The 22,053-nt window shown below is 40.9% G+C and overlaps 1 protein-coding gene across 1 annotated transcript in view; it reads left to right on the plus strand.

The window, feature by feature from the left end:
* The window catches only part of Clstn2 (calsyntenin 2), a 556,633-nt gene that overhangs the window by 185,886 nt on the left and 348,694 nt on the right, over positions 1–22,053 (plus strand). The window contains exon 2 of the mRNA XM_051206591.1: positions 21,769–21,891. Within this exon, the coding sequence (XP_051062548.1) occupies positions 21,769–21,891 (123 nt within the window). The remainder of the gene's footprint in view (positions 1–21,768; positions 21,892–22,053) is intronic.

A 22,053-nucleotide genomic window follows, 5' to 3' on the forward strand; every position in this document is an offset into this window, starting at 1 on the left:
CATGTCTTTGAGCCTAATATCTGTTCATGTATACAAGAAATAAAGTGATTCCTAGGCTTACACGGTTTCCAAGAGAAATATATAATGTGAGTCAGGCTCTCTGGTTAGCACTGGCTAAAATATCCATGGGTTCTGAAGAGAAAAGCTCCCCAGATGGCTTCAGCCATCTGAATCATTGGAATAAATATATGAGTTCCTAAAGGACTAGTTACATGATGAAATCACTCTCAACTGTCTCAGAAGATCCAGACCTGTGGTGAGAAAGGTGTCTTTACTTTCTGTATACCAGCTCATTTTCATAGGTTAAGCATAGGGCTTCCCTGGTCTTGAGCCCAGAGGTCCTAATGGCAAAAGTTAAATAAACTGACAGCTTCTGTTTGCAGGTTTTCCCAATCTTTTGCAGTTTCACATGCCTTGGGCAATATTCTGGAACCTCTTCCAAGCACAAGCACATTTCTTGAGTTCAAGGAGGATGATCTTTGTGACATCTCATCCTTGTGACAGCATTCCAAAACACTCTGTCCAGTGAAAATCATTGCCCACGTATGATACTGCCCAGCTTCCTGGTATTTTAAAATGCATGATTTGGACATGGGGCCATAAATGCTTGGAGCTTCAACACAAACGCTGAAGACATTTTTCATCAGAATGCCCCAATCTCACACGGAACCCTCTAGTGAGGCTTCATGTTCTGTGATCCTTGCTGGTTTTACAGAGCTACTGTAAGCAATGTGTGTGATGGAGACAAGACTCCGTTATAGAAATGAAATCAACAGAACTGGAGGCAAGTAGAATGTAATAAGTTTAAGCATTTAATAAGTTACAGTAGCCAGATGCCCTAAAAGGGAGGAGGAATGTGAAGTTAAAATTGTGTGCAACACAGGCTGTTTTTATTAGGAAAAAGGACACAATAGGAATAGCAAGAGCCCAGTAAAGCATTGTTGAGCTGTTGTTGAAAACCAGGAGAGCTAGATAATGGATGGTCTAGACAATGAGAGAGGCCAGAAACAGCCAGGCATTCTCTGAACATGTTAGGTCGGGTGGGCAGTGATGTGCAGGCAAACAAGGAGTTTTTTCTTCCTCGAACACCTCTTGAGCCCTTACATAAAGCAGGAAGGTAATTTAGAGATAGGCAATTGAAAGAAATTTTGTTGCACTAAAAAGTGGCAAAAACAACCCAGTAAACATTTGACTGGTGATGCAAAAGAAGGAATATCTTATTCTAAGGGAGTAGTGATGCTGGCTCTTGGTTGGAAGTGAGTGAAGGAGATATTTCTGTTCACTTGGGATGTTTGTATCAGTCCCAGTCCAGAACGTGAGGCTATTTGTCATGCCAACATCATCTCCCCTTCCCCTGGACCTCCTCCAGTGGACACCTAGGACACTTGTTTATAGAACGAGTCCCCAAGCATTCCTGTGTATAAGACATTCCTGTATTTTTGAACATTTAGTGAGTGCCCATTTGACACCGGGCATCTGCTTTAGGTGCTGTAAATAGAGAGACAACAGTTCAACACTGAAGGTAACATGTCAACTTTCAGGGTATTGAGTGGCTGGCTGTTTGTCTGGACAGGTGGATGGACAAATGAATGGAGTCAGTATGAATACTTGTCTTCCATAACAGAGGTTCACCATCAAATGCATGGAAACAAGGAAGTAGGACAAGGCTATTTCCATTTATTTATATAGGGGTCTGTTGAGCCTCCCGAGAAGAGCTCATCCTTGGTAGTTAGATGATACTTCTGGAGGAGGATGAGAGGATTCTTGTGGCATAGTCATTAGATATAATCTAGCTTGCCCAAACTGCCCATCTTCTACCTTGCTTCTAGCCCAACATCGGTCCTCTCCCTGAGGAGTCCTTATTCCTAGGAATGCATCCCTGACCTGGCTATGTTAATCAGTGGGCAGGAGTGAAGGATCCACCACATTGCTCTGGTGACTGATCTTAGCCTCAGAACCACCAGTGAAGGACCCCAGGGCTGCCTAGAATTTACAGGGCTTAAAGGGTCCTCATCCATCTGGAGGCTGTAGGGGGATGGTAAATACAGTAAGTATTATCACTAGGTGCCAAGCAGAGCTCAGGGAACTCTCCCACTCAGCTAGGGAGTGGGCCTCCTCTTTTTTTCCCAAGGCTTTAATTGCTAATGACTTTGAGAGGGATTTGTTAAAGTGATTTTTTTTTGTGTTGAACCTTTTATTTTTTATTTATTTATTTTGTTCAAAGTCATTACTCACTGTGGTTAGATTGGATGTTTGAGACAGCCCAGCCTGGCATATTCCCTATCGTGGCACTTTGTAAATGTTCATGCTGATTAGAACTTTTATTTTTCATAATGACCCACTAATGTAATGATAATGCAAGTAATAGTCCATGTCTAATGGCCTCTTGTCCAAGGGCTGAGGGAATTCATTTAATGTATTTAGTGCCAAACTCCTAAAAGAAAACTATTTAAACTGCTGCATTCACTTATGCATTTTTATGAATCTCTGGGTAATAAATGGGAATGGCTCTTCTGGAAGGTTGGAAGGAATGGAAGACTTTCTGGTCACTTGGCTTGATTTTGATTATGGATACCTGTCTTCCTTACCATGTAGCTGCTGCTAAGAAAGTCCAAATTCTAGGCCAATGTCATGATGAGGCAAGTGTGAGGAAGGCTTTGGGTCTTTGCAGTCCTTAGTCTGTCCTAGATAAAGTGGGGGCAGACTTTCAGGTTTATAGACATCCCACAGGGACAGCTGGCAGCTCGTGGACAGGAGGTTATTGTAGGCATGAATCCTGAGACTTATTCCCAGACAAAGGGAGTATAGGAGTCTTTTGACAGATACTTAACTATTGGGGAAATGGAGACTACTAAGAGACTGCCTTGTACCCCACTGACCTTATCTTCTCTTTGAACTCTTTGCCTCATGAAAAAAAAAAAATATGTTTCCTGGCCTTCCTTCCATGTCACTTATATTCAGGTGCTTCCGTATCCAGTTGAGAGTAGGCAAGGCTCCCGAGTCTCTTCTGCTGTCGGGACACAGTCCATGAATGAAGCTATGTGAGGGGATTTCTGAGTGCTCATGAGAAAACTCCAAGTAAACAAGACACGAGTCTGGGAATCTCTGTTCTTCCATAACATGAGTTCTTCTTGAAATATGTTTCTGTGACCCTCCCAGCTAATACCTCAGCTCTTGTTCATATGCCTCTAAGGAAAAGCATGTCTTTGTCACATGCAGTTTGTCCTTGTGGTCGAACACCTTACTCATGTGACTCTTCTTACCCCTCAGAGTTTAATTGTCTGAGGCTCTGAATAAAGCTGACTATTGCATGAGACTTGAATCCACCTTACTCTTCGGCCCCAGTCTTCCACATTGACGTTGTCAGCTAGAGTGGTGAACACTCTGCCAAAGGGGCCCCACACCCCAAGCACTGACTGTAACTGTCTATTGAAAAAATTGGATGCAGTTAAATGGATCCCAGCAAACTAGCAGGGGGAGGGTTTGACCCAGGAAAACTTCTGTCAGTGAAATTCCCCATAGCTAGGGGATGGAACCTTCCTCCTCACCATGAATAGGATACCGGTATTGACCTGGGGATGAACTCAGAAGTCTCACTCATATTTTAAAAAATGTCCCTCACCAGTACACTCAATTAGGTCTCTGCCCCTTGACATATGTCTTTATAAAATCCTGTCCTCTTTTTGAGCACTTACCCTGATTTAAATTATTAGTATAATTACTTAGTGTAATTAGTATAATTATCAATATAATTATTAGTGCCATGCATCTAAATTTCTGCTATATACACATTTTCACTAAATAGTGTTTGTTGGATGAAATTATTGCTGTGGACCTCTCTGTGTCTGGGGAAGTCAGTATGTGAATTCCACAGGCCTTGTTATTTCTGTGGGTGGAGTCCAGGGTGAAAGTTATCTATGGCGTGATGATGGTACTGCCTCCCCTGACCATGTACCTCAAGATTAAATATGAAGTTCGTGCCTTAGTTAGGGTTTCTATTGCTGCGATGACACACCATGAACAAAAACCAAGTTGGGGAGGAAGAAAGAGTTTATTTGGCTTACACTTCCACATTTTAGTCCATCACTGAAGCCAGAGGAATCTGTAGTCAGGAGCTGAAAAAAAAAAAAAAAAGCTATGGCACTGCTTACTGCCTTGCTCTGCATGCCTTGCCTGCTTCCTTAGCCTTATAGAATTTTCTTATAGAATCTGGGACCACCAGCCCAAGGTGACTCCACCCACAATGTGATGGCCCTCTCACATTAATAATTAATTTAAAAATTCCCTATAGGTTTGCCTACAGCCCAATTTCAAGAGGTATTTTTTCATTTAGGTTCCTTCCTTTGAAGGCATCCTTCATCCATTGTGCTGCAGAAGATGCAACTTTTACCTGTTCTCTGCTCAGAGGAGTTTGGGATAATCGGTATAACCAAGTCACAAATTCTTCATAATCTAAGGGATATTTAAAGAGCTGTCTATTGAGAATCTCTGGAGACAGGCAGAGATTCAGGCAACATCCATTGTCATATGGACTAAAAGGAAACCTATTCCCCATTAGGGAAGCCTGTAGATGGTGAGGCTTAGGTCTGGTTCATACGATGAAGAGTTGTATGCCAGGGCATGGTGTAGGGCTTGTTTTAAACATTAGCGGAAGAAGGTTGAAGGTGTCAGAATTCACTATTGAAGGGGAAGGTCCTGGTGTGTGCCACCTGTACCATTTTCTCAGCTTGCTCCTGGCCCTGTTCTGCATTGGGAAAGTGCTACATTATAAAGATAGAGGGTTGGAAGAACAAGTGCTCCCCTTGGCACAGAGCATGCAAGAGGCTGCCAGACAGCTACACATGGGCTGGAGCTGCCTTTCTATGGATGAAACTTGGCAAGAGGACTACCTTGGAGCTTTAGCATTCCACCCAGCAGCAACAAGTACAGGGCTGCCCCTCCCATGTTGGGGCCTGGTTAACTCCTCCCCACCAGGCTGGGTAGGTGTCAGCTAGGACTGGCCATGAGGTCCGAGTGTACCAATGTGTTTGTGTATGTATGGGATAAAGGAACACAGGCACAGATGGATCAAAGAGTCCATTCTCAAAATGGTTCTCTTAATCCCTGGCCTCCTTTGAGAGTCTCTTTCTTTTAGAATAAAAGATTGTTGGACTTTCCATATTCTTTTAGGACCAAAAAATGAAAGCCTGGATATAGAGGTCATCCTAGATGAGCCACACTGATATCTTAGTGACACAGGGGCATAGATGACAGAGGCCTGTGATGACAAGCTATGGGTGCTGAGGAAGAGGATACCAGAAGATTTGGCTGGCCAGGAAAAGGGCTCTACAAAAGAGAACTAGTGATGGAGAGAAACTTCGACCTCACTTATAGCCTTGATGAATGCGAGTTCATTCTTTAACTTGGTATATGTTTATTGGTGCCTACCATGGCCTAGGCACTGAGTGCTGGATAAATCGTGATGGGCAGAAGAGACAAAACTCATATTTCTAGAATTTCCATTCCTGAGGGTCAAGGCAAGCAATAGAAAAGTCAACCTTACAAAGGATAATTTCCTATGTGATTGTTATGACAAAAAAGAATACAGATGGGTTAGGTTAGTTTGTGTGGGCCACAGGGCAATACTTCAGATAGGGTCTTCAGGAGCAGGTACCTGAGGTCTGAGCTGAGGGCAGTGAGGGAAAGGAGCTGGCCATGTGACTAGGGAAAAGCATCTAGGGAGAAACATCGGGTGCTAATTGCCCAGTGTAGGACTGAGTATGGTAAATATGCAGGCTGAAGAGGAAACTAGAGTGGCTTAGGCTGTAGTGGGCAAGAAGAATGGTGGGACGTGAGTCAGCCTTGAGTCCAGAAGTTTGACGTGGACAGTGTGGTGGACAGTCTTGAGACTATTTTTGATCAGACTCCTTTGTAGAAGTGACCACCCTAGAAGCTTTGTGGAAGGGATGATAGGGGCTAAGAGTGGCGAGAAGGAGGCACTGGGGGGCTCTTGCAGAGAAAAAGGGGGCAATGGTTTGGCTGGTGATAAGGACATTGGCAGGTAGGAGAAAGGGAAGTTGTACATTCTACTGTGTTGATATTGGAACTGTCAAAGCTTGCTTATGGCTGTGGATGGGCAGATGGCCAAAGAAAGGCAGATAAAAGTGCCTCTTAAAGTGTTGAAATTTCCGGCAACATGGGGACCATTTTCTGAGAAGTGCCTATGAGGAAACGAACAATGCTGGGGAAGACTTAAAATAAAAATGCTCCTTTTTCCAAATGGCAATGGTAAGGGAGAGGTTTCCTGAATATTTGAATGATGTTGATAAATGCCATTGAAAAATGGTAAAATTCCTTATCTGGGTTTGTTTCTTTAAAAAATAACAGGTCAGTTGTTAAAGCTGTCTAAACATCCTGGCATTTCTCTTCTCCTTGGGGGTTGAGAGTTTCCTGACTGTGCCCAAGTGTTGTATGTGATTGGTGCATTGGAAAGGCCCATCTGAATGAGTATCACGACAACATGACTCAACCCAATTTGTTGTACTCTCACCATGTGTCCATTCTTAGCTGGCTTCCTCCATCCAGGAACCCCATGGGCACAAGACAACCTAATATGAATTATAGAATTCTAAGGCATTTATAATGAGACCGGAGTGTCTCAAGTATGAATATCTGAATATCTGATGATAGTTGGGGCCAAAAAGAAAGAGTAGGAAGCTAACTAACTTTATAGCCTTAATTATACTTTTATTTGTTCCCAACCAGACTTATTTGCAAACCTCTGGGGATAGTCTTTCACCTCGTAGACAACTTCATTTGAGTGTGCCATATTATTCATAATCCAGTCCCCACCCCCACTGTCCCCAGCTACTAAGACAATGACATCAAATGAGCTCTTTCCTAAGTGCTACTATTGATTTGTAGAGGCTGCCAGACACATCCTATTCAGAAAGGGTCTGAGGTCATGTCCAAGCTCAGGAGGATTGATAACTTATGTTTTCAATGGGTATGAGAGGAGAACATTTTCTGTCTACATTTTTAAAAGATATTGCAATTATAATTTAGTATAAGTAAATTATAATCAGATTTCCTTAGGCAGTTCTGGGAATACAAGTTTGACTCTTTTTCCCCCTGCCTTATGCTTGGAACAGGGTATTGTGTATCACATGTTCTCAATGAGCATTTTTTTCAAATGAATGATATTTGACGATAGTTTTTAAAGTTCAGGTTAAAGGGACTAAAGACATGGCTAGGTACTGTGTCTATCCTTAGGAAGTATTTTACAGACTCCATTGTGTCAGAGTGTGAGTGGGGGCTCCAGTTATAGGCAGTGAAATAAATATCTTGACCATCCCTCCCGTGTGTTCCCACCCAGTGATTGTGGGTGAAGATACTTGAAGTGCTCAGGCAGACTCACTCCTAAGAAAGGTATGCCTCTGCATGCAACGTTTGACTTTAGGGTGCTGAGGGCTTTGTTTCCTCCTAGACTGCCATGACTACTTCTTTGATTTTCTTTTCACACAGCATTTTCTCCAATAAAATCTTTGCATGTTTAATCTCACATTGGTGCCTGCCTTGTGGGCCTAGACTAATGCATGGTGCCAACTACAGAGTTAGAAGAGCCCTCTGAACTCTACAAGATGCCAGTTGGGCATGCAGGAAATGTCACCCTCATCCTTCATAGAAGACACATTGGGAAACAAATTGCATCCCTTGACTGTTCATTGCAGTGAGGTCACTGCTAAGAACTTCAGTCTTTTTTTTTTTTTTAAGTGACTTGAGGAAACATACTAAGAATTAACATATAACTTTTCTTCTAATATATTCATTTTCATTACTATACAATAATGACATGCCATCAATGGCAAGTCACCTTTCTGAAGCTCAATAAAATGAGCCTTGTGGTAAATAATTCCATTTACTGTTCCATATTCATAAGACTCTTGGATTATCTCAATCCTATATCAAGTCATTGCTTATACATTTTGTGAGTTCTGTAGCAGACAATGTACATTTCTTATTCATAAACCAAATCTGTAATGAGTGTATAATATTATGACTTAGGAATTAGACTTCCTCCTACAACCTATGGGATTTCGTGGAATTCTTCTTATTCCATGCTAGGCTCTTTCTAGGTCTAAGCTCATTATCTACCACCTTCTTTCATTTACTCTACTCATCAACTTCTCTGCTCCCCCTGATCCCTTGTCTAATTATTTCCAGAGGTATTGATGCATATAGAATCTAAAATTTCTGTAATCAACCCATAGTTGTCCTTAAACATTTCTAAATCAGAAATCTTGGTTAGGACAATTTTGTCCATTTGGGAAGAATCGCTGTAGGTGAAGTTTATTTAGATAATTAACATTAGCAGGAAGAGCTTGTCACTCATTGGAAATCTTTTAATGCACATTCCTGGGAACACCATCCCCATGGCAGATGCTATGATAAGCATCAGCAAGAACAGAGGTCTCACACATCAATTTGGAGAAGGATACCCTTAGACCTTGAGAGTTTCTACAGATGCCTCTTCTATTTACCTCTATGAGAAATGGATGCTTCCAGTGCCTTTAAAATTGCTACCATAGTGATTTCTCTCGTAACATGCAGTGGTTGCCTGACAAGTGCTCAGAAAACTCAGAAACCAAATTCAGTTTGGAAATTCATCATGATGCTTTTAAGCTTCCATATCTTTAATGGGGATGACTTATGAAGTTCATTACTTTGTGTGTCTATTTCTAATACCACAAAAGATGCACGAGATGTAAGAGCTATGATTTGAGACAATCACTCTTCTCTGCTGCACACATTCCAGTTCATATGATATAGGAAAGGACCTCCTTTCCAATCCCAAGATTAAGAGGCTCTACCACTGCATACTGTCTGAGAAACTGCATGGAAAGCCCATTGTTCAGCTTGCAGTCAGAACTGATAACTACAGTCACTACAATGATCCACTTCCCCCCACCCCCCAGTAAGTGGAATTCAAGGGCTGACAATGGGAGACTTGGTGACTACATTTCTCCCCGTCTTTCTCTGCCTCTTTCCTCCTTGCCTGTTGCTCTTTACTTCCCATTCTTTTTCTTCTTCCCTCTCTACCCCTGAGTTGTTTGTACTCCTTTAAAATCCTCTGAAAGGCTTTATATCAACTTTTCTGGCCCTGGGAATGCTTGATGCTCCTAAATTATATTAACAAACCCCCAGAAGACTTTGCTTTGTTACAGGCTTTTACCAATTCTCTTTACTACTTTAGGTATTAAAACTTAAAATGTTAAACATGTTCATTCACTTAGTCATTTGAAAACAACCAAAACAAAGCAAGGTACAGGTAAAACAACATACTCCTTATTGAAAATTATATCAAAAAAATTAAAGAGTTGGAGAGTGCCATTGTTTTACAACGTTGCAGATGTCATTACTGTCTGCCTTAAGGAAGGCAGCTGGCTTCTCATACCTGTGTCTGCAGTCAGTCTGCAGCAGCAACACACTCCTTGGGGAAATCCCCTCAGAGAGAATTAAAGCAAGGGAAGTAGATAGCGCTCTGCAATGATTTTATGAAAATTATTATGATTTTGTGACCTCCAGGAAGGGCCAAATGGACCTCTCCAAAGTATGCACAAACATGTTTGAGAACTGTGGGTCTGAGTTTGGGATATAAATCACCCAGCATCTTCCTTACCCCCTTATAGTGGAGAGACACAAAAGGCCATTTACATGCAACTCCATCCATACTATGCTGGAGATAACAGGCTGTAATGGGAAGACATGAAGAGGGATCTAACTCAGTCTCTTGGTGCACCTGCTGGGAAGGGCATCCAAGCTCAGTCTTGTGATGCATCTGCAGAGAAGGGCATCCAAGTCCCTGGCTCACTTGCTGCACAGGTGCGAAGGTGGGAGCACAAGCATTGCCTTGGAGACTGAAACCTTCTAGTCAGCTATGCTGTACTCAGAACTAAACATTAGGATGACTCTGAGCATTGGGCTTTCAGCTTTAATATCATGATCTATGGGGGGGTGCTTTTTTCCACTCTCTCTGTCTCTGATATTCTTCCCCTTCTCGGGTAGAACCAAGAACTGGAAAAATGGCAGATAAGAGCTCCCATTAATAAGAAGTGAAATTTCCCTGCCAGTGTTTTCTTTCTGAAGCACTGAGAGGCAGGTGAGCATTTTTCAGTGAATATACTGTATACCAGATAATTGCCATCCATCTTTGTGAACTCCTCAGCATCTAAGGCATGGGATAGAATTCACAATAAAAATGTATCATGCACATTTGCTGTTTTCTAGAACAAAGTTGATAGCATAAGCCACAGAGGTTTTATTTATTAGTTCGCCAGCACAGAAACAAAAATTCCATGTCTTTACCTAAGGTGAAGAAGAAAACAGATTCCCATCCAATTCTCTGCCTCAGATGGAAGGTGACACTTCACAGACTCCTCTTGGCTAAGCCATAGTGGCTAGTTATTCATTTTTAGTACTAATATAGAATGCTAACATGCAATTATTTAGATCTGGTTGACATCTACATTTAGTTAACGTTCATGGAGATTACCTTCAATTACATACGTTAGAAGAGCAATGTCTGACCTTTCCCTGAAAAAGTGAAAGTTTGTCTTAGAACTGTAGCACTTACTCTTGCCTGAGTTTCCAGCTTACCAGCCTGCCAATGTATTTCAGATATGCTAAAACTGTATTATGATGAGTTAATTCCTGGAACGAACATACACATACTCTTCCTCTCCTCCACTCTTTATGTATTATATACATTGCCCAATGCCCATGGGTATTTGTATTGTATACATACAGTCACAGAAGGGAAGATATGTAGATTTAGACATAATAAATTTTCTGCTTCCCCAAGTGGTTCTAACTGCTCTTCAGGCAGCTTTGGTCTTGTCTCTGTTATCTACTTGTGCTAGTACAAGTGCTAACTACTTGATTCTAGGCTTTACCCACAGGAGAGGGTAACAAATGCCTGCTGGTACACTGACCTACAGCTAGGGGAAGAATGGCCAACTTGGTCGGAAATCTGATCTTTTCCATCAAAGGACCATGAACTTGCACACATTCCTTAAGCTTCGGGACTCTCTATACCCTTGTCCCTGAAGTGAAGCTAATGCCACCCTCACATGAAGTAACTGGGTGGATTTGGTGAGATGGCAACTGGTTAGCCTGGCACACAGTAGGTCCTCAGGATCAGCAGCTTCTGATTAAGTATATGATGGTTCTGGTCTGATTATGGCAATTACTGAAGATGTTCAGGCAATTATCTTCAGGAGCATAAATTTGAAAGTAAGTTACTGTCTGGTTTTAGAAGTTCAAATGTTTAAAATGCAGTGAAGTATGAGATATTGAAGTAATAACAATCTCAGGGAATTACAGATATAACAATTTAGTGCACACTTTAGTCCAATAATGTTGTTCAGTAGGTAAGACGTTTTGTGCGAAAAATGAGCTAGTTCCTGCTGCTGAATAGGGGCATAAAACAATGCAGACTTCTGAACTCCTGCTCTATACCATCTTTTCCTGAATGACTCCTGGTCTTCAGAGACTCTCATTTTCCCAGGCCCTACAAATTACAAGGTTTTTTGTTCAAACAAATACTTGTCAATTATGGAGTGTCTAATTGGGGCACCCTGGACCTGTTCTGCAACTTGATTTGGACTGAGGATTTGGGTCTTCTTAGGAACCTTTGAGGTGTTATTACCCATTTTAACATCTTTGATAATTACCCTCCTATAGTGAGGTATTCACCCCACCTGCACCTGTTGCACTGACTACACCCATTGGAGTGTGGTGACAGGTGTGGGCATGACCTGGGGGGACCTGGCATCCCAGACTTCAGCTCTTTCTCTTACTTCCTGGTCGGAGACAGAGAGCATCTGGTTTTTGGTTGTGAGCCTAGCCTTTAACGGCTGAGCCATCTCTCCAGCCCATCAGAGAGCATCTGGTATATAAGTGATTTCTTCCCAAATAAACATCCATGAACCTATCATTTCCCAGATTCTTATTTACCATTCTTTACCCTTCTAACAAGCCTGTGGATTGCAGTTACTCATCTTTGTGTATAGAAGAGTGGAATTCTGGGAGGGTTGAAAGACTCCGCAAAGACCTTCTTTTTGGTATATAGTGCTAGAAATTGGAAACTAGCAAAGGTCCCCTCTTACTTTGTGGGCTTCTCTTCACCAACTTGATTGTTTCTTTTGCTGGACAGAAATTTTACAATTTTTATGAGGTCAATTTTTGTTAATCATTGGCCTTAATTTCTGAGCAAATGAGTCTCATGTGTCTTCTATTTTGTTCCATGTCAGTACCATTGTGTTTCTATTGCTATGACTATGGTTGGAATCTGTTAAGGTAATCTTCTTAATTCTTGTTGTTTATGGTCGCTTTGGCTATCTAGAGTCTTTTGTGGTTCCATGTGAACTGTAGGATGGTTTTTCTATTTCTGAGCATAGGGATTCTGATTGGTATTACATTGAGTCTATTAATTGTCACATTCACTCTACCTCAAGTTCAATCTAGGATGAACTTTGGTTATTTGTCCAAATGTCTTGTATAGAGACAACCTCAAAACTCACGGTTGTCACAATACAGAGCACCCCAATGTATAATTCTTATGGCCTTCCTTCTGACTCACTGTTTATGTAGGACAGTGATATGTGACCCATCTTGATATTACTAACATTCAGTTAAAAACTTTGAAAGTACTCATATGCTACACAATTATTTTGACAGGAGTGGAAAAAATGGAAGGAAGGAAGACAATAGGAATGGTGGATAAGTTAGTAGAAAGAAGAAAGGGAGGGATGGTTATGGGGAGGGAGAACAGGAGGAAAGAAAAGTTCTACCTTTTGCAAAAGCCTGCTTTCAAGCAGTTAAGGATTAATGACTTAGTCATCCTTTTCACAATATGTCCAACACATTTATAGCAGTGTAAATAAGCCTTGTTTCTTCTGAATTTTAACATGTATGAGCCACACACATGGGGTTTGCATTTAAAACTTTCTAATTGGTACTTTCAGCAGAGAGCATTACCTCTCATTAAGTGAAAGGGTTACCCTAAGATGTGGAACATATGACATCTTTCTATCTGGGTAAGGATAGATACCCACTTACTGTAATCACATATTGCTGATTTACCAGTTTGGAGGTATCTTGAAGGTAAAGGTGTGCCTATTTCATTGACTAATGGTTTATAATATCCTGGGAACTGTTAGTAACAACAGGTATGCTCAGTTCCTAGATGCTGCTTATCCTTGAGGGTTAATACTATTCATGGAGAAGAATGACAGCAAAGGAAATAATGAATATGCATTAGTCATGAGAGTAAGCAGTAGAGGGAGATATGGATGTGCAGAGTTCAATGGGGCATATAGAGCTTGACTTAATCTGGAAGGATGAAAAGGCAGAATGAAAGGTAGGGATGCCAGGAGAGGGAGAAATGAATGCACACAGATAGCATGAAATGAGCACACCAGATTTCTGAGGGAAGCTGGTGAAGGAGCCCAGGCCTAAAAATGTAGAAATAGTCTTGTCTAGACAGGAGCCCCAACTGTACTCTGAAGAAGGCAATAAATACTTTTTTTTAAAATGATAGTATTTATTGTAGTTAGGAATAATTGCAAGAATAGACACCCACTCAAAGCATTTAAAGAAAAAGATAGTGGTTTTAGGAAGAACTGATAGACTCTGCGTTTATCCACATCAGGCTGATGTGTATCAAAGAGGGCTCTGGGTAACTGGGCTGGAGAGCTGGGGGATAGCGCTGGGAAGCAAGAGTGGACAGCCAGCTTCTCTAGCTCTACAGCTCTAGTGGGTGCAGCCTTCCACCCTAGGACAACTCCTTAATCCTACGTCTTCTGAAATATTGGCTTCTCTGATTTTAATGACTTCCCAGTTCCCCCCAAACTTTAATCATTGCATGAGTATCAGCCAGAGAAACAACACTGAGATGTGCTAATTTCCAAACTGTAGTTTCTGGGCCTTAAAACTGTCAAGCTACAGGCATTAGTTGAGGGCTCCATGGAGAAGTTAGTTGTTGAACTCACTCTCCGGGAAGGGCATTTATGATAGCCTTTCCACCGAAGCTGAGATTGTTAGTTGGGAGCAGTCTTGTAGTTCTCTCGACCTTTCTTTGTGTTCAACTTTATCTTCAAACCAATATTGGCTCCCTCTTTTATGTTCTCTCTCTCTGTCTCTGTCTCTCTCTCTTTCCTGTCTTCCATTTCTAACCAGGCTCAATCTTCCTGGTCACACAGGTTTTCCTTTCCTCCCCCTCATTTTCTCCTACTTCTCTCTCCATTGGCTGTCCTCCCCCACTTCACCTGAGCTCTGGGGGGACTTGTCCCTTCCCAGTTCTGTGAGGGACTTTATATGAATCTCTTAGAATACACCTTGTATCCTAGTTCGTCTGTTGATGTGAATTATAGGCTGGTGATCATTTGATCTAGGTCTAAAATCCATATATGAGTGAGTATATACTGTGTTCCTCTTTTTGTGACTGGGTTACCTCATTCAGGATGGTTTCTTCAAGTGCCATCCACTTGCCTGAGAATTTCAAGATATCATTATTTTTTTCTGCAGAGTAGTATTCCATTGTGTAGATGTGCCACATCTTCATTAACCATTCTTCAATTGAGGGGCATCTAGGTTGCTTCCAGGTTCTTGCTATTACAAATAGTGCTGCTATGAACATAGTTGAACAGATGTCTTTGTTGCATGGATTCACATCCTTTGGGTATATGCCTAAGAGGGGGATTGCCGGGTCCTGTGGTAAACTAATTCCCATTTTCCTGAGGAACCGCCATACTGATCTCCAAAATGGCTGTATGAGTTTGCACTCCCACCAGCAGTGGAGGAGTGTTCCACTTTCTCCACATCCTCTCCAACAGAAGTCATCACTGGTGTTTCTAATTTTAGCCATTCTGGCAGGGGTAAGATGGTATCTCAAAGTTGTTTTGATTTGCATTTCCCTGATAGCTAAGGATGTGGAGCATCTTAAGTGTCTTTCAGCCTTTTTGATTTCCTCCATTGAGAATTCTTTCTTCAGTTCTGTACCCCATTTTTAATAGGGTTATTTGGTGTTTTGTTGACTAGTTTCCCGAGTTCTTTGTGTATTTTGGAGATCAGCCCTTTGTCGGATATAGGATTAGTGAAAATCTTTTCCCAGTCAGTGGGCTGCCATTTGGTCTTGTCAACTGTGTCCTTTGCCTTACAGAAGCTTCTAAGTTTGAAGAGGTCCCATTTATTAATTGTTTCTTTCAGTGTCTGTGCCCCTGGAGTTATGTTCAAGTAGCAGTCTCCTATACCAATTTGTTCAAGGGTACCTCCTACTTTCTCTTCTAAGGGGTTCAATGTGGCTGGATTGATGTTGAGGTCTTTGATCCATTTGGACTTGAGTTTTGTGCATGGCGACAGACATGGGTCTATCTGCAGTCTTCTACACACCCTCATCCAATTGTGCCAGCACCATTTGTTGAAGATGCTGTCTTTGCCCCATTGTATAAAAAAAAAAAAAAAAGTCAAGCTACAGTTAGCCCAGCCCTTTGCCATTTTCTCATGGAAGTGATGACCTGAGCAGCCATCAGAAGATCACACAAGAAGGCAAACTTGGCAAACTATGGCATGCAAAACAACAGGCTAGCCAGTAGAATATCATATTTGACAGTATAGTTAACCCTGTGAAAGCTTTTGCCTTCTATAAACCAAACAGTTTACTGTTTTACACAGGGATCAGTATTAGAGCTCTGTATATTTGAGAGCTAACAGTGGCCAGACAGGTAACTTTAGGATAAAAGGAGAAGAGGTCAAAGGATAAACCCTCAGCCACAAGGCTCTGCTGCTTGTGGGGGCATTAACACACTTTTGCAGAGATAGAAGCAAAGGGAAGAGCATAACATGCTCCCATGAGAAATGTTCCGTGCTCTAGTTAGAGACACATTGGGTGGTAAGCCCTAATTTCTTAGTAAATGGAGCACAAATATCACATTGGCACCCCATCCCTATCCCCACCACCAAGTGCAAAGACACAGGCATTTTCCAGATTCTGAAACATGGAAAAGTGACAGGAAAGGCCCAAAGCAGACCTAATGGGACAGGGTGTGATGGGTCAGCCTCCATAAGACATGTGCAACAAACAGGGACACCTGTGGGAAACTGATCTGAAGTTACATCTAAATACAGTAAAGCATGAGCTGGCTGGCCTTGGTGTCTTGAAACAAACAGGCAAAGTATTTTAGTCAAGGCTCAAACATTACAGGAGAATAATTGGTAAGAAATAACAGCCAGCCCACAAGCATCAATACCTAATGTTTCTTCTGGATAAGAGGTAGTTCTCCAGTTTCTCAAGAAGCCAGCATTTGGAAGTAGCTCGTGAATTTCTGTGTGTGGATGAGCTCTGTATCATGTGGATGCTTCCTTTTAATTTAGTCAGGTGGTGGCCTTTATCATTTTATCAGATTGAGGAACCTACTTATTGTACTTTGATAGGTATATGTATACATAAATGAAGTTTTTATAAACTTATTTTCAAAAACTTCCCCATTTTAACTCATTGCTCATAATGCTTTCCATGTTTTATGCATTATGTGTGGTGTGTGTGTGTGTGTGTGTGTGTGTGTGTGTGTAAGAGAGAGTGAGAGAGAGAAAGAGTGAGAGAGAGAGAGAGAGAGAGAGAGAGAGAGAGAGAGAGAGAGAGAGGATTTCTGGGCTGGATATCTGAAAGCCAGATATCTGAAGCCAAACTTCAGATATCTGGAAGCATGAAATGGACTTGGGAGTTTATGGATGTTTGGATATTAATCATACTACATTTACCTACACTCTTTCTTGAAATATTCATGGGAGACTTGAGAAATAAACATCTCCATTTTATAAATAGGGAAGGAATAATGATAGAATTATTTAATAGCTTATACACAACTGAGTAGTTGGGAAGTCCCAATTCATTACTCAATAGAAACACAAGACCATCATTAAGTTCATACAACAGAAATTTACAAAGAAGGCTACTTCCAATATGCTAATAAGTTTAAATGAAGCATGATTCACATAGTGAAAGAATAAGAAATCCATTCGATTTCCATGGAATTGTTGCTATTCTTGGACTAGACCACAAATAATTCTCTCACAATACCTGTCTTAAGTTACTTTGCTATTTCTGTGATAAGGCACCATGACCAAGACAATTTATAAGAAAGTATTTAATTGGGGCTTACCTTTTCAGAGTCTTCAGTGAAGCAAAGGGATAGTGGCAAAAACAGCTGTGAGCTTATAGTTTTTTGAGACAGGATTTCTCGGTGTAGCCCTGCCTGTCTTAGAACTCGCTCTGTAAACCAGGCTGGCCTAGAATTCAGAGATCCACCTGCCTCTGCCTCTTGAGTGTTGGGATCAAAGGTGTGTGATACCACCACCCAGCCATGAGTTTATATCTTTATCATCACGTAGGACACACACACACATACACACACACACACACACACACACAGAGAGAGAGAGAGAGAGAGAGAGAGAGAGAGAGAGGGAGAGAGAGGACAGCATGACTTTTTTGAAATTTCAAAGCCCAGCCCCCCCTGTGACACACCTCCTCAAACAAGGACACACCTCCTAATCTTTCTTCAGCAGTTCTAAAAACTATTTATTATTATATTACTATTTATCATAATATTACTACTACTAGCCTGGGAGGCAGAGGCAGGTGGATCTATATGGTTCGACGCCAGCAAATTCCAGGACAGGCTCCAAAGCAATACAGAGAAATTCTGTCTGGGAAAACCAACCAACCAAATAAATAAATAAATAAATAAATAAATAAATAAATAAATACTACTATTAATAGTAGTATTAGACCAATTATTCAAACATATGAGCCTAAGGGGAGCATTCTCATCCAAACCACCACACTGTGGTTAAAAATGTACATTTAAGGTATTGATCTACAACCCCAAATATTTTTTTTCCACAGACAAAGCATAGATATGTTCTTGTTCATGTACCAAATGAAAACATTCCTCAAAAACCCAAAAAAAAATGTTTTAAGTAAGACAACTCCAGACATGATCGCATTCTTATTTTCCTAATGGGACAGTTACACCCTCTTGAGCCTCAGCTCCTCTCCTGTGAAAACCAGAACCACAATCTTAGCACTGTAATTGGTATGAGGATTAATGAACCCTGGCTGGTGAGGTGACTCAGTAGGAAAAGATGCTTGCCACCACTCATGAGAACCTGCGTTTATCCACACAACTCAGGCAGTGGAACAATTCTCGCTCTATTGTGCTTTGACATACTCAATGTACCATGACACATGCATGCCCACATGTGTATATATACAAAATAAATAAATGCATGTAAAGGGGGATTATAGAACCCATTTGTAGGAAGTACCTAAAATGAAGTAAGCACTTGACTAACTGCAGCAGTGACAGGAATAAAAGGGGCCAAGTATGTTGTAGAAGGAAATCAATCTTCACTGATGAGGGAGCAGCCTATGCTTTAAAATTTTCTATAAGACCTCTTTCATGCAAACACTATCACTATGGCTGCTCAGAGAGAATAAAGAAAAGACAGAGGTTGTGGACCCAGCACAGGATATTTGAGTGGCAAGACAGCTGTGTGACATCATCACCTGTATCTTGTTATTGAAAGCATTGAAACTCCGAGATGCTTCTTGACTCACCTAATACCACCCAGAAGTGACTAAGCCAGAGTTGAAACCATGAATGTTGCCTGCATTAAGCTGGGTGGCACAATGGATCAGATACTCAAGCTGAGTTGCTGGTGTCTGCTCTGTACACATTTCTAATGAATAGCCCCCTAGGTTTAATTAAGGAGAAAGGAGATTAATTGTTTCTCCCAACAGCTGCAAATTATTTACATTGCATTCGTGTTGATGGCTAATAAAAGAGCAAAGGAGGATAGGGACAGCCCAGGATGACTGTAATTCTTACAGAGTCCATAATGAAGTGCAGGTCTGAATGACAAAACATAAGAATGGATGGGCTTGCTGCCCCATGCATACCTGGAGTGGGCAGAGCGGCTCTCTGCCCTGAGCAGGATTCAATCAGCAAAAATGGATCCCAGGGGCTGAGACTAGAGACCTGCTGGGCATATATATTCCTGCTCCAGCAGACTGACACTCAATTTGTGATTGCTGGAGAAAGGGTGAGAAATAGGATGGTGTTGATTCAGGGTGTGGTTCCCCACTAATTCTGGGACAACTCTTAAATAAACTTTCCATGAATGATGAATTGGGAAAGGGAATGGGCAATAGAGTTAATTGTAATTCTCTAAGCCCTTGGTCTTTCATGGTGCTGCAATTTTTGTATAACACATCACAGTAATGCAGTATTCAGGAACATTTTCTGGAGAACTGTGAACAAACATCTATTCACCTAGATAAGGCACCAATGACAAGTCAAGTTAATGATTCCAGTCAAATCTAACCTGGCAAACTAATGAATTTATTGAGCTTACTTGCAGCAGCATAAGTGATGGGTATTTACAGTAGTGTATGACCCCCAGTGTTATCACCAAAAAAGTCTCACATCAACACAGGTGAAGACTTCCCCATGGTTGCATAGATGAAATATCTCCCTCATCTAGTCTCCCACTGTCTACTTTAGTGCCTCTAGAGAGCACGTGAAGCTAGGGCAGAATTTCATGCCACCAGGAGAGGTTATATGAGGGGATAGGAACCGTTGGAGAGGGCCCAGTGACATGTCTCCTATGACATAAATTGAATAGGCCCAACATGAGGGACTCTTGTGCATAGTCACAGATTCTTTCATTTAGATGCTTATGGCTGTTGTGCTATGAGAACAGTGTTTACAATGCATGAGTTAGATGCATGAAATAATATATGTGTATGTGTCTTTGTGAGTATCTTTGGTATATGATGAGGTGCTATAAGTTTTGTTTTTCTTGCCCATTATGAAACATGCAGTTACTTTTAGATGTCACTCTTTGTAGAAGTTTTTTCTTTACTATTTTTACAATGATCACCCCCATTTCATAGGTTGCTGTGGGGAACATATATGACCATAATTTTTAATCTCTAGAGTAGAGTGTGAGGGTTAGCCACATCAGTTTAACCTGTTATTTTGCCTTTTGAAATATCTGCTTTGCTATCTTAGTCCTGAGGATATGTATGGGGGATTGAAAAGAGATCAAGAAGTCCACAATTGAAGACCACTCTTGATGCTTACTTGGAGTGTTGACTAGAGAGGGTAGGGTCTTGGAAGATTTGCTAAAATACCTGTATGGATATCCAAGTGGCATCACAGGGAACCAGAACAAAAATTAGGTAACACTCACCAAGGAGATGAATGGAAGAAGTTGAATATTTGTCAGAGATGTCCACATGTGATATACAAAATCTTGTCACATCTTATCTTAAGCCTCTAGCCATTGTTGGTTTTTGTTTGTGTATTACAATTGCTTGGTAGGGTTCCTACATAGTCCCATAAACTAAGTACCTTTAGAAAAATGGAAATATACTGCTTCACATTTTTGGATGCTTGACATTTAAAATAAAGATGCTGAAAGATCATGCTTCATCTGTACTCTGGGGAATGGTCAGGTTGGAGCTCGCATCCTAGATAGTTCCTAGTGGCCAGTAGAAGCACAACTTTACTGTGTGTGTGTGTGTGTGTGTGTGTGTGTGTGTGTGTGTGTGTGTGTGTTCATGGTTCTGCTACATGTCTCCTATAAGATGAGGTCAGTGGTCAAGCTTGAATGTCATTCCTCAGGTACTGCCCATATTGTTATTTTATTTTTTATTTGCACTGGGACTTTAATTGTTGTCTGGTACTCACTTGTAGGCTGGGTAGTCAGAAAGTCTCAGGGACCCACATGTCTATGATTATAAGCATAGGCATCCATGCCTAGCATTTTGCCTAAGATCTGCAGATCAAATAAGTCTTAATGCTCATACAGTAAGCATTTTACCAAAGGAGTTATTTCCCAGGCCTTCTCTAGTCTTTCATGTGGTGTTTCTTGAGTGCTTGGCTGTCTCTGCATGAAAATGTCCCATTTTTAATATGTACTCCAGTCATGATCATTGAAAATCTACTCCAGTAGCCCCATTTTAAATAGATTACTTCTGTAAAGACTTTCTTTCTAAATACAGATAACTATTTAGGTAAACTCCAATCTACCTTTTAAGTGTACTGACATTAAATATGTTGTATATCAGATATATGTTTAAGTATATCACTTGTTCAATAGATGATATATGATTTGTGCTAGTCAAATTATTGAAGAGAAATTTTAATTTATATATATTTTGGACAATTTGAATAGTCTTTAAATGGTCAGAAAATACTCAGTGTTTGTTGCATATTGACATATATATATGCATATATATGTATTATATATATATATATATTAACTTGTGCACATATGTTTTACATATTCATGTGTTAACCTACTAATGGCATCTATGGATGAATCCAGTTAAGTTGAGGTCAGAATTCAGTATAATCTGATGGTTTGTTGACTGATAATGGATTTTTAACTCAGAAGCATCTATTAATAGGTAACATTAGAAGCTTTAACACTCAATAGTATCTGTCTATACTGATGTTGTCCCTCATCTTATGTGGGCCTGTGTGTGTCATTAGGCTGCCAGTGCACATCTCTGAAACTTTTCTCCCTATCAAGTGGACTAATGTGTTTTATGACCTAAAAGTTTTATCTGAGTCCATGATGGGGAAAATATAAAACATTAATAGTTCTATTACAGATAAATTACTCACATGATAGTTTTGTTTTGTGTTGCTTTTCTAGTCAATAAACACAAGCCGTGGATTGAGACATCGTATCATGGAGTCATTACTGAGAACAATGACACAGTCATCTTGGACCCTCCACTGGTAGCCCTGGATAAAGATGCCCCAGTGCCTTTTGCAGGTAAGATGACTGATATCTTAGTAAGCTTGGGCTGGATTCCTCTTAGTGGAGGCCTGATGTAAAACCTCCACTAAGCCCAGCTAGGACGTATAAGCTGTTGTCGCCACCATGTGTTCAGACACCCTGCGCTTTTCATGTTGTGTTCAGCTTCTCTTTGCTAGT

The sequence above is a fragment of the Phodopus roborovskii genome, unplaced genomic scaffold (genome assembly GCF_943737965.1).
Source record: "Phodopus roborovskii unplaced genomic scaffold, PHOROB, whole genome shotgun sequence".
In the NCBI taxonomy this organism is placed as follows: Eukaryota; Metazoa; Chordata; class Mammalia; order Rodentia; family Cricetidae; genus Phodopus; species Phodopus roborovskii.